We start from the raw sequence: 26,128 nt of genomic DNA on the forward strand, positions 1-26,128 counted from the left end.
TGATTTGATCAAAAATTCTGGGTGAGATGGTGTAAATTGAACCTCTTAAAATTAAATTTTAATAATTCAAAAAAAAATGAAACGAAAGCAAAACCCTTCTACGATTCGTGAGGATGACTCTGCCACCGACGAAAGTGATTCCTCGTTCGATGACGACGATCATCATTCAACCAACAACAACATCAGAGTCATGCCAAAACAACCCTCCTCTAGAGAAACAAAAAAAAAGAAAACAACCCGATCATCATCCAACACCATCGGAGAGATTAAAAACGGAAATACCATTGTTCGTAAAGTCAACCTTGATACTGAATCGGAACATTCGTTAACTCTTTACGCTAATAATCAATCATTACATAGCGAAACCTCGTATCGTCCACTCTTATTCTATGCTCCTCAACTCAATGATGATGTTGTTTTTATTAGAGAAGGATACAAGGCTTATATGGAACAAATCAAAGAAGATATTTCTACTTTGACTTTTATCATTCCTGTTTTTGAAAACATTCCAAATGTTGATCAATTTCCTCCATCGATTAATTGTACCGTTTCTCAAGTAGAATTTAAGAGTATTGTACTTAAAGAGAATATTCGAATTACATTATTTACTCTTACTCTAACAAAAAAGACAATCATGAATGAGGAAGTCTTGGAAGGATCTTATAGTTCATTTCATACTGGTGATACTTTTAAAATTGATGTAATTGAAAGTTCATTTTGTAAACCATTTATTATCACATTACAACATTATCAATGTGCTGCACGTTACTTTAAAACACTCAAAATTGGACAAGTGGTCAAATTAGATTTCTTTGAACATTCAGAATTTGTTACCTATGATGGAACCATCGCGAGTATTGAACCCATTTCATTGAAAGAACCTAAATGTATGTATGAAGCCATCAAAGTCCAATGGCCAGAAGAATCTGCATTGGATAAAATTAGTGTTTGGGAATTGAAAGATATTGAAGAAAAAACTCCATTCATGTCCACTCTTCCACACATTTCCAATGCAGTGAATAAGAAATTGACACTGACATTGAGTGAATTTACGAAACATCCATCCCATCGTTCATTGCCCTATCTGACCAAATCACCCTATCCAATGCTATTCACTACTCTCTTGGAACGATTATTGAAAGGATTTTATCGAAATTCAAATGCCTTTTTATTTGATTTTAAACATGTTGTGGAGTGTGTGAAACGAGAAACATCATCAAAGAATAGTACTGCAGTGAAACAAATGATGAAAACAGCACTTGTGATTGAAGAGATTGTCAAGAGTGAGAGTGTAGGATCTGTTCCATCACAACTGCAATCACAACTGCAATCACTGCAATCACAACATACAAGTGCTTCTACTACTACTACTGTTGCTTCTTCTATGGATGATTCAGTGAACACCACCACCACTCGTCGTACGGGTAGTAGTAGTAGTAGTAGTGGTATTGGTTCGACTGGTTCGACTGGTACTGGTTCGACTGGTACTGCAACTATTCCTCCAAGTAGTGTATTGAGTGGTGGTGGTATTACTACTACTACTATTCCTGTCAAACCATCCACAAAAACATCCACAACCACCACCACAACTGGTACGACTGCTTCTGCTCCTCCTCTTCTCGACTCGACTAAATTGGATGTTTCAAAAAAGAAGGCTAAAACAACAACTAGTCATAAGGACATGAAAGAATTGGCACAACCATCATCCGTACAGACCAATACCACCACCAGTACCACCACCAGTACTCATACCACCACTCTTACCACCAACACTCCAAAGAAACAAGTCCATAAAATGGCAGAAAAGTCTCCAAAGAAGAAGAGCACTGAATCCTCACTGATCACCATCAGTGGCACGAATGAAGAAAAATCAACAATTGGTGGTGGTAGTATTCAGAAAGAAATGAAATCAAAGCAACAAGGAGGAACACCAGTAGAAACATCAATCTCTCTTCAACAACCACATGCATTGAACAACATTGCAAGACCAATGTCAACCAATATGAAAGATGATGAAGAAACAGATTCCTCTGATGAAGAAATGACTCTAAAATTGAGTACGAGTAGTAATAGTAGTAGTAATACTAGCACTCGTCACACTACTATGAGTGTTCCTTTACTCAACACTAGTGCTCTCAGTCATAATAATAATAGTAGTAGTACGAGTAGTAATAGTAGTAGTATTACTAATACAACAACTGGTAATGTTGACACTACAAAGACTATTAATGATCATATTCAATCTTATTTAGGAACTAGTCAAAACTATCTTCCAGATATTCCAAAAATTGCATCTAAAAAACAAGAAATGATTGGAAATACGAGAAAACAAGAAATGATTGGAAATACGAGTATGATGACCAATATTCCTACTATGAGTGATATGACCACAGCTAGTACTACTACCAATACTATTCAACCACCACCACCACCACCACTACACTCTCTAAAAGATTTACCAACCATTCAAAAGAAGAAATCGACTACTGAAGAATCACAAAAAACGAAACACGAAGAGACGACTCTAGAAAAAAAGAAGAAAAAGAGTCAAAAAAAGAAACATGAAGAGAGTCAAGATAAAAAGAAGAAAAAGACAATTAGTACTAGTACTACTACTACAACTAGTACTAACAATGCAGAACCATTCAAGATTAAAATCAAACTCGACAATGAACCAACCCCGAGTGCTGCATATTCTTCTACCAGTGGAGTACTACAACCACCACTACCTACGACCATGTTGGATCCAACAACAACAACAACAACAACAGCACTATCCTCTCTCACAGCACCTGCTACCACACAACTACCCGATACATCATCAATGAAAATACCCAAAAAGAAGGAGTTCACATGTACTACTGATGTCGTATCAACACCAGGTCAATGGGATAGCAAGAGTAATAATATAACTCTTGAGAATCATGAAACTATACCACCTCAAGTGGACATTTCACAAACGAAACCATTAGATACCATGATGGATGTAGGACATGGATTCACTGAAGATGGATTTTTAACCACTGAAACTGCTACCACTGAATCTACTGCTCCTTCAACAAGAGTGAAAAGTACAATGGAACCAACAACAAGTCACAGAATTACCATTCCACCAATAACACTTAAAAAGAAGAATCATGTAAAGCAATATTTAGAATCATCATGCTTTTCAGAAAATAGAGATGATGAATCAACAGCTATTGTCACCGATGACACTGAAAACGTGTATCATGAAATTATTGTAAAACTTACACCTATTGAAAATGGTTCAAAGATTAAGGTTCAATTGGAATCAAATCCTAAGTTTGATCAAACTCAAGCAGAAAAGAGAAGAGAATGGTGTAAATTATTGGAAAACAATTTCAAAAATATTGGAACTACTACTTCCCAACAAATTATGTCTCAAATTTATGGAAGTTCTAAACGAATGAACAAGACCTCAACATCATCAGCAGCCTACTCATCACTTATGGATCTAAGTTTACCTATTTTTACAACTCACAAAGAATTTATTATTTATAGAGACGAAATACCAACGATTGATTTTATTCCAAAATCATTATTTGAACGTCAAAAGGATATTTATTTATATCAACAACGACATTCATTAAGAATTGAAAATATCAAAACTTCAATTACACATTTACAAATTCATGTGATTCGAGAAGAGAGTCAATTCATGGATACGGATGAATATAATGACAGAATATGTAACAAAATTTCGATTAATATCCAATGTAGCATGACTGAACCTGATAGAATTCAATTTTATTCTCTTTTTGATAAGGTGTCAGAAGCAAGAGCTATTTGTAAGAATACCAAGTTGTTGTTTGCTCATCCTCAGCCTCATACATTATTTGAACTTTGTGACAAGTTTGGATTTCTTGTTGATGATGTCTTTGATTGGTTTGTTGAAGGCTTCTATTTTAAGAGACGAGTAGGAAGAAATCCAAATCTCGTTTCACCCAATGCAAAATATTTGATATTAGATTTTGTGTATTTGCATGATTGTACCGAAGTCGAGTTAAATACTCAATAACATGAGTTCATTCTTATGAATAACCAATGCTCTTTCTGAATTTTGCAATAACCATCTCTCACCTGTGAGGTATTAAAATCAAAACATATTGATGTATGAGATTGTGCTGTGCATTTGGAGAAATGTTTCCCCAAAACAGTTGAAGCATTTCCCATGCTGATTTACATGTCCTCATAATCCAAGGAAAAAGAGTCCATCGAATCAGAACGGAACATTAAATTAATGGGCTCCATTGATTGTGTGTTGGTTGAGAGATTTTCTTTAAGGTCTTTCATGCTGATGATCGTGTTTCCACTGGTAGTGGATGTAATAATGGGCGGCACTCCATGATTTTGCTTCTTCGCAATAGATGGATCAGTATAGTCAAGATCTTGAGCCACACTCTCCTGCAATCGTTGTTGTCTTGCCGTTCGCAAGAGCTTTTCTCGCAATGAGCTAGAGCTTTCCTCGTCTTCTATTGAGCTCGTAATACTCGAGCCTTCCTTTTGGTCTCCTTGAGATGTTGGTTGCATATTGTTCATGGATGATTGTCTGGAAATTCCTTGTGAAAAGCCATCCATGTTGTTTTCTTCGTTGAACTCGAGTGATGTGCTATCTGATTTCTCTTCTTTCTTTTCTACAAGTTTTACTTCATCTTTTTCTCTCTCAAGGTTGATCAGGGCAATTTCTCTCGTCAACTCTCTTTCTTTTAAAATGGTTTTTGTCAATTCACTTTCAAGTTCAAATAATCTATCTCTTTCTTTCAATTCTTTTGTATCGCTCTCCATGGTGCTGTAGTGTGTGATATTTTCATTGTGTTAGGATTTATAAACATGATGTATGCAGCAAATTTCTAATCATGCAATAACTTACTCCTTGTCTTGATTGAATAATCTCGATTTAGCAGATGTCTCTGGTCTCAATGATTTGGGTGATGTGTTATTTCGTTTTAGTGAGGTTAAGCCTTGTATTGAAGACCTTGAAGTGTTTTGTGTCTTTTCTTTCTTGTTCAATAAATTTCTCAACTCTGGTTTGACATTGGATACAATATCAGCTTGTAATTGTGTAAGTCTTTCAATCTCAGTTTTGTATCTTTGGCAATCACTCTTTTGTTTTTTGAGTTCACTCTTCAATTGAATATTTTCTTTTTGTAATAATTTGAATTCCTTTTCAATTTGTGACAAGTTATTTTGTGCATTGGTGTATAATATCACAAGCTCGTCATAATGTTGCTTTTCTCTTGACACCAAAATGATCATTTGAGTTTGAATTTGCATACTTACTGTGCCTTGTCCGCAATGAGTGCATCCTTGTCATAGGCATCCTTAATTACTCGTAATAATTTTCCAAATGGACAAACTTTAATAATTTCGTCAAATGTATCAGAATATAATTGTTTGTATCGTTGTCTTAAAACAAATTCATTCTCTTCTATTTCTTTCAATCGTTCAATATTTTCCAAAAGATGTACTTCCATTTCCACAGAAAGGGCTTTCATTTTTCCACTACTCATCGTTCCATTAGATACATATTGTCCTTGAGGAGTATTATTACTAGAGGCAGTGGTTGTTGATTTGGATTCAGAAAAAGGTTTAACAAATCTCTTATAGTCTACAAAGTTGGGAGAGATTGTTGGTGTTCTTCTTCCTTTTTTTTGTGCTGAAGTTGTGGTTGTAGGTCTACTCGTACTGCTATGGTTTCTACCATCGCTCTGTGCTTCAGTAAAAGAAACTTTCTTTTCATATACTGGTTGTCGTGTTGGTGCTGTGTTGGGTCGTTTTTCGGAGGATGAAGAGAAGGATTTGGAAGTTGCACCAACACTGCCTGATGAAGAAAATGATTGTACAGAATTTCTACCGTAATTTGCCACTTTAAGAGATATTCCAAATGATGATGCCGATTCTGATCTTGTAATAGGCTTGATTTCCTCAGCAGAAAGTTTTTTGTTTCGGAACTTATCCACTCTGTGGTTTGGTATTGTTTTTGAAGACGTAATAGGTGGTATTATTTCATGGTTGATATGAGTGGATAAGGTATATCTTCCTTGTTGAGGAGATGAAAGGTCCCAACTGTTGTCCATTGAAATTTTTTCTGTTGCGAAAGTGGCGCCAACAACTCTTACGATCCGCAACGTTGGACCATCTCGTAAGGGAATATAATACTGAGGAACGCACAACTCATGCTACAGAAAGTGTATACAAGATCCACCACCGTACACACTCGGAAACAACTCTCTCATATTAATCAAACCAAATATGTTGAGCCTTTCTATTGAAAATATCTTCCAATTGTTTCAATTCTTGTTTGGCATGAGAAATTCTTAATTGGACTTGATGTACATCGGGTGGCAAGTGATGATACTTTTCAATGATCGCAAGTTTAGGAGTCATCTCTTTCTTTAAATTCTGTATCTTGTTGTACATGTCTATTAAGAATGATTGAGAAACATCCATATGATTTGCAAGTAATAGAGATTCAGAAAGTTCTTGTTGCAATTGAGTGATTTGAATTTGATATTCTTGAGATTTTCTTTTCAAGTACTCAATGGTTGATAACCGTTCTTGTAGACTATCCTCAACCTCTCGCTGTTGAATTTCTTCATTAAATTGTTGATAAATTTCATTGAGATAGTGTGTCTTTTGAATGATCTCAATCGTTTTTTTAGATAAATCTTGAATGATCATTTTCAATTCATGTGATTCTTGTAATGTTTGAGAATGTTCATTGGATAAATCATAGAGAGCATCCATCAAGTATGATTGTGAAGGTTTGTTGAGTTTGAGTAGAGATGCCAATTCAGCTAATTGATGGAGACTAGTATTTTCTTTCTTTGAAAGTTGGTGAGTCGATGTTTCAGGCTCATCGTTCTGAATGATTTCAGGCTCCCTTTGGTTTGTAAAAATATTACTCACACGATGATGAAGAGGATGATGAACATCTCTACCATCACTCCCATGCATTCGGTCATTTCGTAAGAGCATGTGGTGTGTCTGATTGGGGATGACCTGATGTGCTTTTTGAAAGGTAGGATCCAAAACACTTTTGTTTAAATGCAAAGACTTTAAAAGATATTCCATTCTATTTCTTTCCGATTGATATTCCACAATTTTTTGTTTGTAATGATTCATCAGAGTGTTGGATTGAAGAGATTGCTTTCTACTGTAGAGTACTAATTGATAGAGTAAATTGATCGTCGTTTCATTCTTTTCAAATGGAGGAATATCTTGTTGAAGTAAATCATAGGTAAGCCATTCATTCACTAGACTCAATTTTTCACTCAGAGAAGGCTGGGTTGATGATGACGGAAGAGCTGCTGCAGTGTTGTTCCGTGTTGTGGAATCATGATTTCGGAATGATGACATTTTTGTTTCCAACTCTCTCCATCACATTCAAATTTGAAGTTGGCAGTTGGAAAGTGAGCGGGGAAAAGTTGGCGCCAACTTTAATTTACAAAAAAAATCAAAAACACAAACTCATGCCTTCCTCTCAAGTATCTCAATTATATCTGGACACTGTGATTGGGTTTAACGGGTTAGTTCCAGATGGGCTTCATCTGCATCCGAATCAAAAGCATATTATTTATCCATTGGGATCCACCGTTGTCATTAAGGAGTACTCTAACATGGGTGTAGATGAATTCTTAGCTGGTCATTCAGGTCCAATCAGTTGTATTGCAGTTTCAAAATCCGGTCAATATATTGCCACAGGACAATCTACTCATATGGGATTCAAGGCAGATATCATTGTTTGGGACTTTGAAGGACGAAAATTAATGCACAGGTTGAATTTGCATCATGCCAAAGTAGAATGTCTTGCCTTCAGCGACGACGAAGAACTACTTGTCAGCGTAGGAGGAAAGGATGACAATTGTATTACTGTATGGAACGTTCAGAGTGGTAAACCAATTTGTGGTACCAACACAACTGCTCTCGGAACTTGTGTTCAGTTCTTCCATAACGACAGAAGCACTTTTATGATGGCTGGTAAACAAATTTGTAGAGTCTACACCATTGATTTTGTTAATAAGAGATTAGATTTTGTTGACTGTAATTTAGGACAAATCAAGAGAATTTTTACGAGTCTTTTAATTGATATAGATGACAGTCATGCCTACGTTGGAAGTTCGTCTGGAGATATTCTTTGTGTTCAACTTAAGGGACCAAAGAATTATAAATTTTTAGGACCAAAAGACAAAATCATGCAAGGGGTTCTCAGTTTGTGTTTTTCACCTTCAGGTAAATCAATTTTTGTTGGAGGTGGTGATGGAAGCGTAACAGTTGTCAATAAGGAGAATTTACTGAAAGTTGCTTCAACCCTGTTAATGGGAGGTGTCACCTCTATTTGTTGCAAGGAAAGTGATAACTCTTTCATATGTGGAACAAACCAATCCGTCATTTATTCAATGAAAGGCTCAGGAAAGCTTGAAGCCAGCTTGATTGCAACTTGTCACAACCACAGAATCAACGATGTATGCTACCCAAGAGAAGCCAGCGAAATTATTGCCACATGTTCGGTCAATGACATTAGGGTTTGGAACATTCAAAAATCCAAAGAGCTATTGAGAATTCAAGTTCCTAATCTTGAATGTAATTGTATCATCTTTAGTCCCACTGGAAATGCCATCATTAGTGGTTGGAGTGATGGAAAAATTCGAGCCTTTGGTCCCCAAAGCGGAAAGCTTTTATACGTTATCAATGACGCTCATAAAATTTTGGGACAAAAGAAGGTTTCAGGAAGACTGATAGGAGTGACTGCAATTGCCATGAGCCATGACTCTGAAAGAATTGTCAGTGGAGGAAGTGATGGTCAAGTCCGAGTATGGCAAATAACAAAAACATCTCAAATTTTGGTTGCCTCAATGAATGAACACAAAGCTACTGTAAATGCCATTCAAATCAAGAAGGATGATTCAGAGTGTATTAGTGCCAGCGATGACGGAACATGTATTGTATGGAATTTAGATAAGTTTGTCAGAGCAAATATTATTTATGCCCAAACGTACTTTAGACAAATATGCTACCTCAACGATGAGTCTCAGATGCTGACTTGTGGGTCTGACAAGCAGATCACTTATTGGGATGCCTATGACTGCACAGCTATTAGAGAATTAAGAGAAGCGGAGGACGATGAAATCAATACGCTTGACATTGACCCTGAGGGCCAATACTTTGTTTCGGCAGGAAAGCACAAATCGGTAAATGTTTGGCATTACGACCATGGAGAAGTCATCCAACAAGGATTTGGACATGCCGATACTGTAACTAAGGTAAAGTTCAGTCCTTGTGGAAGGTTTATATGCAGTGTTGGAGAGGAGGGAGGAATTTTCATTTGGAGGCCTTCAGGTGTCCAATAACAACAACATCTTGAACAAGATACTCCTATAACCCCTTGTAAATGTTCAGATCCATGACCTCAATAAAAACAACTGGATGGATTTAAAACAAAATTTACCGTGTCGAAGCTTTTTCAAAGACATGCTCAGGCAGGAGATTATCAAGAAGCAAAAAATGACCGATCCAGAAAATTCCACTGCCCTCAGCAACAACAGCACACAACCAACACAAGAAGAGGAACATGACGATTGTGACTCGAGCAGTGATGATAAAACAAAGAAACGTTCAATATCTAAAAAAGCTTGCGAGCACTGCAAAAAAAGTCATGCTTGTTGTGAAGGTTTGTTGTCTCTATTGTTACTCGGATCATGATGAATCATCAATTATAATTCTACAAAATTCAATATTGAATTTTAGATAAGAGACCATGCAAAAGGTAAGCTTTTTCATCATTACAGTAACACAGAAGATCAATTTCTTGTAGATGGTAAGTGATGATGATTTGAAATATATTCTTGTTTATTAACGAATTCGAGACAACAGCACATCACTCGGACTGGAATGTTACGACTTACCCAGCAAAAAGAGAGGACGTAAACGAAAATTCGTGCAGCCAACAACAACGCCATCGGCCACTACTCAATCTCAACAACAATCCGTTCTAATTCTACCACCTCATCAAACAACACCTCACATCCATATTCAACCAAAAACATCTCAAGTCAATAAGAAGCCTGTATCAGCTATCAATCACGGTCCTATTATTTCATCTTTTAATTACAAACCAATTGCTCCAAGCAACTTGGGGAAGCGAGTATTGGCCAACAATAAGCCTGCCGTTCATCACGCCACCACCTCTTTTATTCATCCACCACCAACCATCTCTTCTTCCAGTATATATCCACTTCCATCCTATCATCATTGTCCAGTTGCTAGTTTTGTAGGGCATCCTAGCGGTCATCAACCAACCTCAAAGGTTGCTACTCAACCCATACAAAGCCTTCATACTTCAAGAAGCGCTACTGGCTGTCCTTTTCATCAGCAACAGCAACAACAACCAACAAATAGGTCATCCATGGTTGTTTCATCTTTACCACATGCTCATCCAGTAATTCTACCAACATCAATTTCTGAAATTTCTGTTCAGAATGATCTTGTTCAAACATCTAAACGTTGTCCATTTAACCACTCATCGGCAAATCTTGGTAATTTTACTCCAACGGAAGCAATGGCTTTCAAACGAACAAAGATGACTATGGAACAACCTCCTCTTGATAATCATTTGAGACTTGCTCCATTAAATCCTATTGTAGACAACAAAAACATTGGGGAATCGACACGAGACTCAAAAATTGCTCTTCTGCGAAAATGGCTTTCAACTTCAGAAATTCAACCATCGCCCAATGCTGCGGATGGAAAGGCATACATTATTCACAAGTTAATGACAGATGATGACGTTAACTATCAGTTCTGGGCTCTTCTTGACGAATATATTATTTACAGTTTAAAGCAAATTGAAAACGGTAAATCCATAGACGATTTCACAAGAAGTAAGACAAATAAGGAGGCTATTGAACAATTAGAAAGTTTATACATTTCTATTGGGACTTCAAAATGTCCTTTCCTTATTCTCAGAAAAGAACAAAGTGATCCATTACCAACACCTCCTCCACAGCTTGAGACTCTTCCCTCCATTACAAACATTTCTCTTCCAAGTTTGAAAACCATCCTCAATCTTGACAATACGTTTGGAAGCTCCCAACACAGTCCATTCACGAAATGTCCTGTTGGTTATCATTCTATTTCTAATGAAATTCAAGATATGAATCGTGCCACCGGCTTGTTACCGTCTAATCACCATCCTGTAAATTCTGTTAATGACAATGGAGATTTCAGTGAAGCATCTGAAATGTACATCAAAGGAATCTTAGACTTATGTGGAACTTGTATTGCCTTTTATTCCCTGGATTTTGGTGGAAGACTCTTATTGTGGAACAACAAAGCCAAACAAGTGCTTGGATATGAGAATGTACCCTATGGATTATTGAAATGGGATGACTTGTTGCACATTTCTTCAGAAAATAAGGCATATCTTCCCTCTCCTTCTGACTTGCCATGCCTTCAATATCCATGCAATTTTATTATTTCACACGGTACTTCTAAACAACCAACCCTCATTCAGTCTGATACGGCATGTTTTGTGAAAGATCGATTCTCAGCTGTTTCCTTTAATAAATAACTTGATTTTTTTCAGAGAGGTCCAGACTGTCAGAGTTGAGTACTTGAGATGACCACCTAAAAAATTCCTTAAATGGTCCTCACACTGACATTATTTGAAACATAAAAAATGCAGTCAAGTATTCTTCGATACGTTCGTTTTTTTACATCGATCCAAGTGGTGGTGGTGGTGGTCGTGTCGGCCATGATGCTGACCTTTATCATGTTCAATACTCCATCCTCCTATATACTTTGGATGACATCCTCCACGAGTGCCATCACCACTTTATGGAGCCAACCATCCCCATCATGGATACTGGACTTGCTATTCCATCATCATGGGTCCACAAATATCCATGCTTTCAACAAAAATCCACACCATGATCATTCATCCAATGTTGAACGTAAAGGTTATCATATCTATTCCACTTCACTCCCAACTCGATCTCAACTCATTGCTCAATTGTCTCATTCCAACACAACATTCAACTCAACATCCATCAATGTGGAGGAAAAACCAATCTTTGATGTCATTGTCATTGGAGGTGGATGTGTTGGAAGTGGAATTGCCTTAGATGCTGCACATTCTCATTCACTCAAAGTTGCACTTTTTGAAAAGGAAGACTTTGGGAGTGGAACGAGTTCAAGATCGACAAAATTATTACATGGAGGAGTTCGATATCTTCGAAAAGCATTCCATCAATTCGATCTCGCTCAATTCAAACTTGTTCGAGAAGCACTCGAAGAACGATTTTATATATTGAATCATTTAGCACCTCATTTAACGAATACTCTACCTATTATAACACCCATCTATGAATGGAGTGAATTCATTCCAACCATGATACAATTGAAACTCTATGATTGGATGTCCACATCATCTTTTCATGTTGCACCAAGTTATTTTGTGAGTGCTGAACGTGCTCTTGAATTATTTCCAATGATTAAGAAACATAATTTGAAAGGAGCCATGGTGTATCATGATGGTCAATTTGATGATGCACGATTGAATTTGGCATTGATTCAAACTGCCATACATTCACATCAAGTGGTTGCATTGAATCGATTTAAAGTTATCAAGTTATTACATTCCAATAATGAGGATTGGAGGGAGAATGAAGAAAAGAAGAATCAAGAATTGAATCCTTCTAAATATATAGATAATAATGAAATTATTAATAATAATATAAAGAATCAAGAATTGAATCCTTCTCAATATATAGATAATAATATAAAGAATCAAGCAACGACTCGTTCCATCCAAGGTGTCATGGTAAGAGATGAATTAACACAACAAGTCTATACTGTGAAATCTCGAGTTGTGATCAATGCTGCTGGACATTTTGCAGATGATATTCGATTCATGGATGATGAGAATTCTCAACAAGTATTACAAGCATCTGTTGGTATTCATATTGTGTTAAATGGTACATTTTGTCCATCTCATGAAGGATTATTAATTTCAAAAACAAAAGACAAGAGAGTCATCTTTTTATTACCATGGCAAAACAAGACATTGGTTGGAACGACAGATTCTAAATTTAATGAATCATCATCCTATTTAACCAATCATCCAACACCTCGTGAAGAAGATATTCAATACTTGTTGGATCATGTCAATGAATATTTTAATGTTCAAGTGAGAAGAAGTGATGTGAAATCAGCATGGGCAGGAATAAGACCATTGAAGAAACCACAATTTCCATCCATTGGTGATCAGACTGCATCCATTTCAAGAGAACATGCCATTTATACTTCTCCAAGGTAGGTTGGCCATAATGGTTTTGTATTTATTTTTTTAAACCCTTGTTATTGTATTAATTTATTTTTGTAAACCCTTGTTATTTATTTTTTTCAACCTTACTTTTGATTGTATTTAATTTTTTTAACCCTTATTGTGCCATTGTATACACACACACACACACGGATACTCTACTTACGGAATGCTTAACCTATTTGAAACATATACATACACACTGACTGAATACCATGTATTTTCATGTTGTTGTTGCTAATGTTGTACATACACTTGTGAAATGCAAACAACAACATGCTCTCAAAAGTGGTTTATACACAATTATTGGAGGTAAATGGACCACCTATCGATCCATGGCATCCGATATCATGCATCGAATTGTACAAGAATTGAAAGAATTTAAATCATCATCCACACACGAGTTAAAATCCTCAACTCGAACTCTTTCTCTATATGGATCACTTGAGTTTAATTCTACCTATCATCAATTCATGAAATTTGAAAGAGACATTTCACAACACATCAATCAAGCATATGGTGATCAGGGATATCTTGTTGAAAAGATTGCACTTGAAGAGAATTTATCATCAAGAATTCATCCTCAATATCCTTACATTGAAGCAGAAGGTATGTGAAGTATATATTTCATTGAAAGGACACCTTAATATTGAAATGATATTCAAATATATATACTTCTCTATGGAAATGAAAAAATAATATTTCACTCTCTCAACATTGTCAATAGTGATTTATAGTATTCGAAATGAATATGCTTTGAAAATTATGGATATTATTGAACGTAGAACTAGATTGTACTTTATTGATACCCAAGCATCCATAGAAAGTATTCCAAAAATATCAAAATTAATGGCACAAGAACTTGGTTGGAATGAGCATGAACGTTTAGCACAAGTTGAAGAATGTATGAAAATATTTGAAAAACATTGTAACTGACCTTCTCTCTAAAGTTAATGCTCTGATCAGTTGCTACACAACTTACCAAAACAACAACTAAAAACGATCAAGTCATGATCATGAAATACGATAGAATAAATTCACATAAATGGAGAGAATCACACCTTATCTGAATCTGACAGATGGTTAGTAGCGTTGTATGCGACAAGGTGAGTTTCCATTTCTAAAGGGTGGAGCTATCCAATCTTTTCGCAAACAGAGATCTCTCATGTGGAAGACATGGACATGTTTTAAATGATATTTAACCATACAACACAATTAAAAAACAAATAACATCTAGACGTTTGAAAATTTCATGTTGACATGTCCATCTGTACTAACGAGATACTTACAAGAGAGGTGATGCATGAACTTGCCAGAAATAACGTTGTTGTTGAAACGAATAGTGGTGTTTGTGGACCAAAAGATTACCTAGCTCTCTTCGAAGGAACACAGAGACCTGTTCATGTATCAACCTCTCTTCATCATATTGGATCATGCACCGAAGATGATTCAGACATCACTGCAGCATGCTGTTTTACAAGCAACAACTCGCAACTCACCCAGCATGACACTTTTTCCAAAAAGCGAACAAGAGGAGTCTATTCTTCTGTTGGAAATATTGCTGTGTCCTATGTCGATCCATTGAACGACACAAAGAAGAGAAAATACAATCTGGTGGCTGACTCAACCAACGGCCATTCTTCCATGACAACCAACCAGTTGTCGACTCTTTCGACTCCTTCATCCATGCATACCTCTCCGTCCTCAAATATGTTATTAATACCATCCTCCTCCTCCTCCTCCTCAGTAACACAGTCATACCACCATACCCTACCAAACTCCTCCTCCTCAGGGACAACATCTTCCCAAGCTTCCAACTCGGTATCTGAAACCCTTCCAACCCAAACTCCTGCCACTCAATTTATTTTTCAACCGTTTGATTTCAAAGGAGAACGAAAAGTCATTCGTAGAAGAACCAGTTCATCCATCACTAAGGAAGAAATGCTCTCCGTGTTACATTTATCACAACATCAGGCATGTCAAGTGCTTGGATGTAGTTTATCAACAGTGAAACGACGATTTTATGATTTAAAGAATGAAATTGGGATACACAAGTGGCCTAAAGATTACTTTGAGTTGATGGACACTACATTATTTGCCAAAATATATCCCTTATCTTTACAATTCATATTAAACGAAAAGAATGAATAATCATAGTGAGAGTTGGAGAGAGAATTTGGGTCATCCTCATGTTAAATTCTCATTGAAAATTCCAAAGAGGTCTCCTCTGTGCAAACGATTTTACAAATAATTTACAAGTCTCCTCTGTGTATTATTCTAATGTCCTGTTCCAACGAATCATCAAGTAAATACTATTAAAATAATACCCTAGAGAGAATTGAATTCAACCAATCATCATTCTTCTGAAAATTGGTTATTGTGCTCACAATCAAGTTTGAATTCATCATTCTTCTGAAACTTGGTTCACAATGAAGTCGACTTGCACCATTCTAACATTTCAGAATTCATTGAATACAATCTATTCTCTTGAAATAATCTTTCAATTTCATTATCAATTTGAGAAGGATGAATATTGTTCAATCTCACTTTGGTAATGGATTGATCTTTTCTAGTCGATGGAATTTGTTTCTGACTCACGAAATGTATGACTTTCAAATCAATGAGTGAGAGAAATGATTGAAATATTACTTGTTTGTCTAATTGAATTTGTGTTCTTCCTTCTGTATACACATGTTCTTGTCTAATGTTTGAAGATTGTGCTCCACCTGTGGCAAATTTCATATAAACATTGAATACAGTTTCAAAGTTAATATCAATGGAAGAATTTCCTCTGTTAGAGGAATAAAGAGATTCCATTTTCTTGATGGCACATAAAAGGATGAGTTGACATTGATTGAGTCTTTGAATGAATGACAATCTATTGTTAGTATTGATTGAATACAAGAATCAATGGATCACAATATGTACATTGACATTGCCATAATGGAAAACATTATTTCCATCGAGGTCACCATGAATCACATTATTTACATTGACATCATGAATGAACGAGTGGTAGGTAGGAACCACAGAATGTCAACCATATATATATATATATATATGATGGTACAATATCAAATATCCGATGATCAAAGTTCAGGCATGAGGTACAAGCCATATTCAAATGTTGAACTTACTTGGAATTCACTCGATGATTCACCAATGCATGAAATGCCTTAACAAAAATATTAGGAGTAAAAATCATTGAATTCTCTGACAATGGATAGTGTTCGAGATGGCATTGAATGAGTTCAAAAACTTTCAATGAATAATTATAAATAAATTTACAACTACTATGTATCACACATTCTTCAAGTAGTTGTACAACATCTGGATCTAATAGACAATTTTTGAGTTGATGATTATACATTTCAATAGAAGGATCGTTTTCGTTACATGGTAGAGACAAATAGTGATGCATAATTTGAGAAACTTGAAATGCATTTCTTGGTAGAAGTGTGTAAATTCTTCGTGATGAGAATCTACTTCTCACTCTTCTATCCATACATGTTCCAATATGTGCATTGACAGTAAGTCCAATAATTATAATGCTTAATCTATGTTCATGACATGTATCGGTGATGGTATAAAGCATTTTTCCAGATTTTCGACATAAATTTTCAAAATGATCCAAAATAAAAACAATACTTTGATTGGTGAAATCTTTTAAAGCATTTAAAAATTCAACATAGGTTGCTTGTTCATCAAAGTGATCATCTTCTTCAGTATTGTCATTGCGATGATGATTCTCATCACTAACGGTAGACTCAATGAGTTGTAAATTGCTATTTCTATTATTATTACTACTATTAATAACACTCAATTGTGTATCTTCTTTTTCTCGTGCCAATGCATCCAATACACATGCCAGTAATTGAGAATCTGAAGCAATATGAATTCCATTCACATAGACTGTTCTAAATGAATATTCACCACTTTCTTTGAGATTATTTAAAGTATATTTCACTAAATGTTTTTTTCCAGATTTACCTGGACCAACAATCATGACTGAATCATTTGAAAATGTTTTAAAAGAATGTGAAAGGAAAGATGATAGAGTTTGATGAGCATCTTGTAAGAGAGGTGGTATATTGTTTGATGATGATACACAATGAGTAATGGGATGAATATTTTGAGAAATTTTGCTCAGAATTGGATTTGGACAGTCTTCCAGTGTACAGCTATCATCATTAAGAAAAGAATTTCTTTTTCGTTTTTGTTGAGATGATTTCATGCTTGAAGAATTTTGATGATTGGAAGGAGAGAGAGCAGCGTTCATGTCCGACGTCGTATCGGAATTGTTGGTAGTGATGATGATTGGATTGTTTTGTTGTTGAATTGTAATAGGTTCATCATCAATACATTCATTTGATGGTTGGTTCTTTCTATTTCATCATGGTTCCGAATTCATTAGTCACTGAATGATGATTCACTTACTTGAAAATATTCTTCTTGGTCGATCGTTTGGGCATTTTTCTTGAGGCGTTATACGCATTGGCTCTTGACATCATGCATTGAACAATTCAAAACACGTTCTCGTTTCTCTCAAGATGACTCTTCGACGTGTCGAGAAGGGACCATCATCATCATGGATCGAGGGTGTACACCCAATTGAAAACTTCAATTTATTGACTAGGTTTTTTAATATGGTAAAAGTAAACATGGGCATCATGTATGGCACTATCTTGTGAGAGCTGTAGTTTTCGACTCTTGTTGTGATCTTCAAGAAGATTCTTTTTACCTGCGAGTTTAACACTCGACCAACCTTCACCAGAGAAGAATCCTTCAATTCCTTCCAGAGGTGTAACACTACATAGCATCAATACGCCTCCAGGTTTGAGAACTCTAAATATTTCAGATTCATAAGCTGTGATATCTTCAATGGATGATGAATCAAAAGACATGATACTATCAAATGTTCCCTTATCAAAAATAATATCAAAAGAATCATCTTCAAAGAATTTCTCCATGTCTCTAACATCTACTTGTGAAAATCCAATAATATCTGGGATATCAGCATATTGCTCTTTCATTAGACCAATCAAAACGTTACTAATGTCAATAGAGGTTATGGAAAATCTTTGCTTATTGAAATAATCGCACAACTTCAAAGAAACAGTGGAGAATCCACAACCCACGTCAAGAATCTTTAACGTTTCCTTTGTTGGAGCCGTCTTTAATTTTTGAATGGATTCAGGGAGAAAATTTTTCACTAAATCCCAATCACCATACCACTCATCCATAAATCCATGTTGTTGATAGTAATTATTCCAATAGTTCAATTCTTCTGAATCTTCTAATACGTTTGAATCTTCCGAAATATCGAGAGCTAATTTTGCACTCTTTAGGTCTTTAGCTCTCATAATATGAACAAAATTATCTGCTATTTGGTATTGCTCTTCAACGTTTTTACTTCTATCTCTAAATTCCTTTTTAACATATTCTTTCATGGAATGTATGTCCTCTGGTGTTAAATATGTTTGTTTTTCTATAAGTCTCAAAATTGTTTTATAATAGAATGGAGCTTTCAATTTCTCCAAAAGCGATTCATCTTGCTCTCCTTCAACGATAGGCTTACTTCCCAACACTGGTGACAAGATTGTGCTCTTTTTCTTCGCAGGGTTGAGTGTTTCTTTGAATTTTTCAATTTCTTCAGAAGAAAGGTCGCTCATAGTTCTAGAATCAAGAAATTGGTTCAAGAGGTTGTCCATGCGATCATTCTTTTTTGGAATTTGGTTGTTTGATGGAGAAGTAATGGGCGAAGGAGATGATGTATTTTTTACTTCCTTCTCTGCAACTGATTGAACTTGCTTTTTACCATCCTTTGCTTTTGATGAACTCTTTCCGAAGAGTCTTTCAATTTTGCTCAACTTCTTTTCAAGTTTATCTTGTGCCGAATTTTGTGTGGATCCGATGGTTTGGTTCTGCCTCTTGGATGATGTTGTATTACTATTATTTGCTGAGTTAAATCGGCCGCAAGTAGAGAACAATCGCCTCTCGACGAGTGCACACTCCAAGAGCAGAAGAGGAGTATTTTCGAAATTTGATGGGGAAAGTAATTTGCCTAAAAGCCTTTTCATTTTTTCTTTATTTTTTGAAAAAACAAAAATGCCAAAACAGCCTCGAGTGCAGCAACAAAGAAATCCCCTAAAATGTAAGTTGAGTCAATTCGAAATTCATAAGCAAGAGACATGAAACGAAGGCTGTCGAAGGGCGAAAGCGAAAAAAAGAGTTTTCATTCATCGAGATCAAATTGAATGCGAAGAGCTAGACGTTGTTATTTCTAAGGTTCTTGAACTCGGAGCATTGATAGAAGAAGAACCAGAAAATGCAAGCCTTATTGTCTCTTGCTCAGGTGCAACAACGTTCCTGTCAGACGCACCAGTTGTAACATGTTCATACGTTCATCAATCCTATTCATCTCGTAGGTGGTTAGAAGCTGAAAACTTTTTATATATACCTTCGTCAGCGACACACGAGAATCCAACCATCCTCAAAAAGAAGATAAGCAAGAATTTTGGGAGAGAGGAAATTGTTCATTTAGTGAACTATATGAAGGAAAATGTATCAGACTTTTCAAAATGTCCGTCATATGCAATGTTTAAACAATACTGCGTTGCAACCAACGCTCCCAGACGTGCAGATAGTTATCAACGAAAGTATCAAAGCCTGTTGAGGATGAATGAACTCTCAAGCTTTCTAAACGAAACACAACAAGTTCAAAATGCAACTTCCAACAACGCGTTGGAGGTCCAAGAAGCCTCGTTCCCTCCAATCGACAACCTGCCAATTACTGTTGCAGACAAGAGTCACCATGAACCAGGCGTACAAGACCAAGCTCTGCTAAATGCTTCTCAGCAGCCACCACAAGTACTCTCTGAAACGATCCAACAACCATTAAGCCCTTCTCTTCTCGAATTGAAAACATCTCTCACAAGATGTCAACTTTTTGAGTACATGTGTGAGATTTTGAATCTTCCCAAAATAGGGTCTCTTCCCAACATTAACGGTGCAGTTTGAGAACGCAATTTTGTATTAAAAAGAGTTGATGTAAATTACAACAATACTGTACATAGAATGTTGTACACTAATAGTTCGAAATAATTCTTTCTCCATTATTGTTCATCATATATCCTCCTTCAGTATATGTAAAGCCCTCAAACTCTCGTTGAAGCTTATCATCCAGTACACCGTTTTGACAAACACTGTCAACTGGTGCTTGTTTTGTGAATTCATCATCAAAATAGCTGGTGTCCTCGTCACTCTTTACGTTTGGTTTATATCTTGGTTTGTATCTTCTGTAGTAGACGTCTTCCCAATTAATATCGCTGAACCATGGATGATTTCTAATCTCATCACTTCCTGTTGGACCGCTTCCCAACCTTCTTCGAGGATCACGCTCCAGTAATCTTGCTAGTAAATCTTGACATTCTAAAGAAATAAATTCATCTGGAAGTATCAACTCTCCATTGAGAATTCTATCATACATTTCCTGTACATTGTCGCAATAGAAAGGAGGTATACCCACAAGCATTTCATAAATCAGAGTTCCATAAGACCACCAATCCACTGGCTTTCCATGTCCCTTTTGTAATAATACTTCAGGGCTATAAATTTGAATGAAAACAATACAAATTCAATCCAATAGAAATACGTACGCCAAGTATTCTGGTGTTCCACAAAAAGTATGAGTTCTATCTTGATTTGAAAGGAATTTGGCAAGTCCAAAATCAGTCAACATGACGTGTCCATCTCGATCCATCAACACGTTTTCTGGTTTCAAATCACGAAAAACAACATTGTGTCGATGTAAGTGATCTAAAGATAGGAATAGCTCTGCTGCATAAAGCTTGACAAGATCTTCTGGAAATCGCTTCAATTTCTTCAAATGGAAAAATAATTCGCCTCCATTAATAAAATCCATCACCATGTATAATTTTTCTGTTGTTTGGAAGGCATAAACCAGCCTTACAATAAATGGGTGCTCTACATATTGTAGAACAGCTCTTTCTGTCTTTATATGTTCTAATTGATCACTCTCTTCCAGTCTCTTTTTGTTCAGAATTTTGATGGCATAAACTTTTTGTGTGTCTTTTTTTCTATTGTGTTTTGGGTTCAATAGAGAGAGATAAAAAGTTCCATGTACAATGGATTTGCACAATACGATTAACGTGGCAGCCAGCAGCAGTTCAACAAAGGTTGTTGTGAGATCGAGGAGTGATACATGTTCAAACAATAAAGCGATTAAATCATCAACAAGATGCCAAAGTATACTCACCTCACTTGCATCACTTTTGCAAAATTACCTTGTCCGATAACTTTCAGTAATTCAAAATCATCCAACGTTACTTTGTGGGAATCGCTGCTGTAAATCATATTCGATTGACTATTTTGTTCAAACTGAAATCCATTGCTATGATCGGTGTGTTGGTATGACATTTGGTTTTGCGCAACTTGTTGATTTGAAAAACTCGAAGTGTTCATGACGTGCATATGTCCACCACCATTCATATGTCCACCTCCGTTCATACTTGTAGAGACATTGGTTGGACCTGGAGCTCCGTTGAGCCTCTTGTTATTCTGACCCATGATGATTTGTAGAACTAATTATGATGCGGAAAAGAGTGCTTTCCTAAGAAGAGTTGTTGTTGTTATCGGTTATGATGAATTGCTAAGTCAAGAGTTTCAACCTTGAAACTATTTTTGATGTAGGAGTGATTCCTTCTACACTCGTAGTGATGATGGTACTCGAATTCTTTCAACGTGAGTAGTAGTCTTTTGATGATGATGACTCAGACGTAATTGTCGCTCCAAAGACAGACTCTGAGATGTCGGTACGTTGATTTGAATTTTTTTGTTGTGTTTATCTCCTTCCCACATCACCAACAAGACAAGAACAAGTTGTTGGCAAGTGTGAGGAGTTTTCATGAGAGATAAGCGTCGCGCAGCCACGTGCTGCTATCGAACATGTTCCTTACATGGACGCTGTTTGACTCTGGACCACGTAAAAACAAAATAGAACATTGAAACAGAAGAGCTTATATTTTCATACGTTCAAAGTTTGCTTGATTCCTTTTGAACTGGTTAATGGCCAAGAAGAGGGAATTGGATTGATAGCAATCTTGAATAATTTTCTCGAGCTCAATCTCTTGTTTCTTTTCTTGTTGTTTTTCTTGTTCTGTTTTAAGACATTCTTTTCTGAACTCTAATGCAACATCGATATACCGTCTAAACAACATTGGGACCTTGGAATCTTTATCAAGAAAGAAATGAGAGATTTCTGCTGTCGAGGATAATATCGAAACCAATAACGACGAATTGGAGTCTTTTTCTTGAATTTCCACAATAGTTCTGTCATCAAATTTTGCTCTAACTCTTTTGTCTGCATACATCTCAAAAGATCCAATATTATTGAATGTTTTCTTGGCAAGTAGAACTGAAGAATATTTGTCCGAGGTGTTGTTAGCATCTACTTGCTTTGTATTGTCGTCAACTTTAGAGCATGAGTGGTAGAAATAATGCATCACAGCAAGTAGGTCCTTAATTGGAATGGATGACTCAATTTTTACACCACCAACATTGTTATCACAAAACCGATATATTTCTTGAGGTAATAAATTGATATCATAAACTTTTGATATGGGTTTTTGGAACGAGTGGTCATAGGTCCAATATTTTAGAAAAGTAGTATTGTCTGAAAGAAAACAATATTCCTCCTTATTTAAAATTAGTTCAGTAACTTTTCGTAAATATTTCATTGTCATGTATTCATTAAATTCTATCAATACGTTGTTATTTTTACCAAGACAGCATGTAAGAAATGAGACACAACTTTGGTGGAGAGGATGAGATGCAATAGTGCCAACCACACAAGCTAGTGAAGAAATATTAATACCGGTGGGAGTACTGTCCTTTTTTCTAAAAGGAGGTTTTGTTTTAGGAACGCTCATTGTAGTTGTGTGCTCGTTGTTGACAGGAGTGTCATCTCTATTCGTTCGTTGCTTAAAGTAAAACAGTGCAATTTTTAAAGCGTCCTCCCATTCACTAGGATAATAATGAATTGAGAACAATTGATCTTGAAGTATATATTGATACAGGTCTTGATTTCTAAGAAGAGGATACTGAAAAGCTCAATCTTTAACCTACACACATACCTTGAATGAACAAGAGCAGGAAACGTGACTTTGAACAGCACACCATTCGGAGCTACTGTAATATAAACATAATCGGGATATGTAACACACCTCAATGTTACAGATCCATCTCTGTTAAATGAGACATAATCAGAATTATATTTCCATTGAACTGTGGACATCATTACTTGCGAATTAAAAGTACGTCGATTGATTCCATTTTGTATAAGCACTTGATCAGAAAGGTAAGGGCTCTCAACATGACAATTAAAAAACATTAAGATTTGATTCAGCTTGAATTTGATTTGCTCTTTTCCTTTGTTCTGAACAAACGCCGTGAGTTGAAATTCAAATGATGACGATTTCTCCCCGAGTATCTCATTGATTTCTTTCTCATCCTCCGACCTACTGATGTTGCTAAAATAGTAAAAAGTTGACGCCTCTTCGCACAACAAAATAGCAGTACGATCACTGAACACTCCAAGACAATCTTCATTTCGGAATAAAATTGCTCTCAAAAGGGATGGAAATGGATCATCGTTGGTCGAGTTCATTTTTTTGTGGGTTGACCCGCCAAAAGTATAAATTGTAAGAAATTTGGCAAAGTATATTTTCCAACCAAATGATATTGGGAGTACTTTATATTTTGTGAATCATTAAATTGAAGTAGAATGAATCTTCAGAGGAGTGAGCTCTGAACATTCAGTGAATAAAAAAACTAAGGTGAGAACTTGGAACATGGTTAGAAAGTGTAGAGCAAACTTCTTGAATAAAACGTCAGTGACCATACCTTCAATCCCCAACGGCCCGAGTGTCATCTGTCAAACAAAAAATCACACAAAAAAAATGAGTTCTAGACCTCAAGAAGAGGTTTTTGTTGACCAAAGTCTTGAAGAGCTGTTGGCGATTGTTGCCACAGAATTCGATGCCATCTCTGTAAGTGTCATTGTAAAGTATATATACAATTATTAATACATGCATAGCGTAAACCCATTCAATCTTCATTCCTTGCTCGTGACCTTGTTCGAATGTATGATAAAATTACTTTTTATAGACAAAAAGACTTTGAATTGTCTCCGATGACTGTTTCTCAACAAGAAAATGATAATATTCATCATCATGATGAAAATGTCATAACCAATAATGATCATGGTAACAAACCAAGTTCTTCCGAATCAGAACTACAAGTAGTAGAGCAATTACCAACATTCTCATCAAATGAGAATTCTGAGAGTCATCCTCCTTCTCAATGCACACGTGTGGATACGAATCGTGATAATGACACGAGTCATTCGACTAATCATTCGACTTGCAATACTACTAATCATTCGACTTGCAATACTACTACTGCTACTACTAATACTACTACCATGACCACGACTCACACCTCTAAGAGTACACACTGCACCAATCATACCATCGATGATGGTTCGATCATTACTGTACTCTCATCCTCAACAACAACAACAACAACAGAGAGACCCATCGATCATGAACGTATCACTCAATTCGTATATCAACAAGTGGAACACAATGAATTTGAAAAATTTTCACATCTCTCTCGAAATCTCAATGAAATGGAAAAGGAAGATCGAGGAGATCAAATTTTTGTTGATATTTTAAATACTTTAACAAGATTATTTCATCAAAAGGAATCCATACAAGAATGCAAACCATTACTCACATTACAAGAATTTAAAAAGATTGTTGTGAGTAAATCTGTACCAAATTATGTCAGTACATTAATGGAAGGACACTATGGTGATGGACATCCAATAGTGAAATTCTTAACATTGGTCGATCAAGCATTTGTGGTTTCATTATTGGGTCACTTTGCAGAGAGTTTATTCTTTACGAAAATACCAATTCGATTTAAAGATATTCGTGGAACATGGAGAATTGACATTAGAATGTATCCAAATTACATTTCAATGGTTCATAGAAGGACAGAACAAATGATGAAACCATTAGGAAATACCATGCTCAAGAATTTGTTTCAATTTTCATGGCAGGTATGTCGTTGTTGTTTTTTTTTCATGCACCATGTGTGTGTGTGAATACGATGCATCGATGGATATTTGGGACACAAATATTGGATTCATGCATTATTTCATCAATAATGATGGTGTGGTATACCACCACCATGATCGTGTATGGTCCTCCTAAATTTATTGATATTTTTAATATTCGTATGGTCATTAGGTTGAAATTGTGTATGATTCCTACCAATTGGATCATATTCACAGTATTCATGTGACATTATTGGAGATTGATTGGAGTTCTTATGATGAATCATTGGAATTAACTTCACAACAGAAAGACGAAGTGCAACAAGTATTCTTGAAAATGTTCTCAAAATCTAAAACAGGAGGTGAATTAGGATATCAATTACCTTTGAAAATCACATTGTCTGATATTTCTCCTAAACATTTGCGTTTGTTAGTGAAAGAATTGAAAGAAAATGCTAAAAAACTTGTCAAGCCAAACAATGACTCAAATGGTTCCTCTTCTGGAGGATCATGGTTTTCAGGTATCTTTAGTTCCTTAGGTTGCATGGATGATGCTGTGGACTTTGTTTCAAATAGCAAAAGGAAAGATTAAAATCGAATGAGAATTTAAGCTTAAATAATACAATGATGACCAATTTTATTTT

General features: G+C 35.9%; 12 protein-coding genes across 12 annotated transcripts; 6 read left to right on the plus strand and 6 right to left on the minus strand.

Moving 5' to 3' along the window:
* Positions 1-76: 76 nt before the first annotated feature.
* Positions 77-4,039, plus strand: C9374_003770 (uncharacterized protein; the record flags this gene model as incomplete). Its single annotated transcript, XM_044693335.1, has 1 exon — positions 1,106-4,039. One exon carries the CDS (start codon positions 1,106-1,108, stop codon positions 4,037-4,039), a length of 2,934 nt encoding a protein of 977 aa, XP_044555900.1.
* Positions 4,040-4,200: 161 nt separating this feature from the next.
* On the minus strand, positions 4,201-6,098 carry C9374_003771 (uncharacterized protein; the record flags this gene model as incomplete). The annotated part of the gene is made up of 3 exons (XM_044693336.1): positions 4,201-4,810; positions 4,892-5,257; positions 5,302-6,098. The coding sequence occupies 3 exons, from the start codon at positions 6,096-6,098 to the stop codon at positions 4,201-4,203; spliced, it is 1,773 nt and encodes a 590-aa protein (XP_044555901.1).
* A 160-nt stretch (positions 6,099-6,258) lies between these two features.
* On the minus strand, positions 6,259-7,380 carry C9374_003772 (uncharacterized protein; the record flags this gene model as incomplete). Its single annotated transcript, XM_044693337.1, has 1 exon — positions 6,259-7,380. The coding sequence occupies one exon, from the start codon at positions 7,378-7,380 to the stop codon at positions 6,259-6,261; it is 1,122 nt and encodes a 373-aa protein (XP_044555902.1).
* A 113-nt stretch (positions 7,381-7,493) lies between these two features.
* Positions 7,494-9,371, plus strand: C9374_003773 (uncharacterized protein; the record flags this gene model as incomplete). Its single annotated transcript, XM_044693338.1, has 1 exon — positions 7,494-9,371. The coding sequence occupies one exon, from the start codon at positions 7,494-7,496 to the stop codon at positions 9,369-9,371; it is 1,878 nt and encodes a 625-aa protein (XP_044555903.1).
* A 154-nt stretch (positions 9,372-9,525) lies between these two features.
* Positions 9,526-11,590, plus strand: C9374_003774 (uncharacterized protein; the record flags this gene model as incomplete). The annotated part of the gene is made up of 3 exons (XM_044693339.1): positions 9,526-9,691; positions 9,769-9,787; positions 9,931-11,590. The coding sequence occupies 3 exons, from the start codon at positions 9,526-9,528 to the stop codon at positions 11,588-11,590; spliced, it is 1,845 nt and encodes a 614-aa protein (XP_044555904.1).
* A 108-nt stretch (positions 11,591-11,698) lies between these two features.
* Positions 11,699-14,278, plus strand: C9374_003775 (uncharacterized protein; the record flags this gene model as incomplete). The annotated part of the gene is made up of 3 exons (XM_044693340.1): positions 11,699-13,332; positions 13,632-13,951; positions 14,070-14,278. 3 exons carry the CDS (start codon positions 11,699-11,701, stop codon positions 14,276-14,278), a joined length of 2,163 nt encoding a protein of 720 aa, XP_044555905.1.
* A 363-nt stretch (positions 14,279-14,641) lies between these two features.
* Positions 14,642-15,493, plus strand: C9374_003776 (uncharacterized protein; the record flags this gene model as incomplete). The annotated part of the gene is made up of 1 exon (XM_044693341.1): positions 14,642-15,493. One exon carries the CDS (start codon positions 14,642-14,644, stop codon positions 15,491-15,493), a length of 852 nt encoding a protein of 283 aa, XP_044555906.1.
* Positions 15,494-15,766: 273 nt separating this feature from the next.
* Positions 15,767-17,814, minus strand: C9374_003777 (uncharacterized protein; the record flags this gene model as incomplete). The annotated part of the gene is made up of 3 exons (XM_044693342.1): positions 15,767-16,220; positions 16,480-17,727; positions 17,780-17,814. The coding sequence occupies 3 exons, from the start codon at positions 17,812-17,814 to the stop codon at positions 15,767-15,769; spliced, it is 1,737 nt and encodes a 578-aa protein (XP_044555907.1).
* A 153-nt stretch (positions 17,815-17,967) lies between these two features.
* Positions 17,968-19,422, minus strand: C9374_003778 (uncharacterized protein; the record flags this gene model as incomplete). Its single annotated transcript, XM_044693343.1, has 1 exon — positions 17,968-19,422. The coding sequence occupies one exon, from the start codon at positions 19,420-19,422 to the stop codon at positions 17,968-17,970; it is 1,455 nt and encodes a 484-aa protein (XP_044555908.1).
* A 1,007-nt stretch (positions 19,423-20,429) lies between these two features.
* Positions 20,430-21,931, minus strand: C9374_003779 (uncharacterized protein; the record flags this gene model as incomplete). Its single annotated transcript, XM_044693344.1, has 3 exons — positions 20,430-20,949; positions 21,001-21,441; positions 21,621-21,931. The coding sequence occupies 3 exons, from the start codon at positions 21,929-21,931 to the stop codon at positions 20,430-20,432; spliced, it is 1,272 nt and encodes a 423-aa protein (XP_044555909.1).
* A 449-nt stretch (positions 21,932-22,380) lies between these two features.
* C9374_003780 (uncharacterized protein) lies at positions 22,381-24,029 on the minus strand (the record flags this gene model as incomplete). The annotated part of the gene is made up of 2 exons (XM_044693346.1): positions 22,381-23,449; positions 23,497-24,029. The coding sequence occupies 2 exons, from the start codon at positions 24,027-24,029 to the stop codon at positions 22,381-22,383; spliced, it is 1,602 nt and encodes a 533-aa protein (XP_044555910.1).
* A 292-nt stretch (positions 24,030-24,321) lies between these two features.
* On the plus strand, positions 24,322-26,076 carry C9374_003781 (uncharacterized protein; the record flags this gene model as incomplete). Its single annotated transcript, XM_044693347.1, has 3 exons — positions 24,322-24,411; positions 24,459-25,487; positions 25,678-26,076. 3 exons carry the CDS (start codon positions 24,322-24,324, stop codon positions 26,074-26,076), a joined length of 1,518 nt encoding a protein of 505 aa, XP_044555911.1.
* Positions 26,077-26,128: the final 52 nt, after the last annotated feature.

This window comes from Naegleria lovaniensis (genome assembly GCF_003324165.1).
Source record: "Naegleria lovaniensis strain ATCC 30569 chromosome Unknown tig001, whole genome shotgun sequence".
Classification (NCBI taxonomy): domain Eukaryota; phylum Heterolobosea; class Eutetramitea; order Acrasida; family Naegleriidae; genus Naegleria; species Naegleria lovaniensis.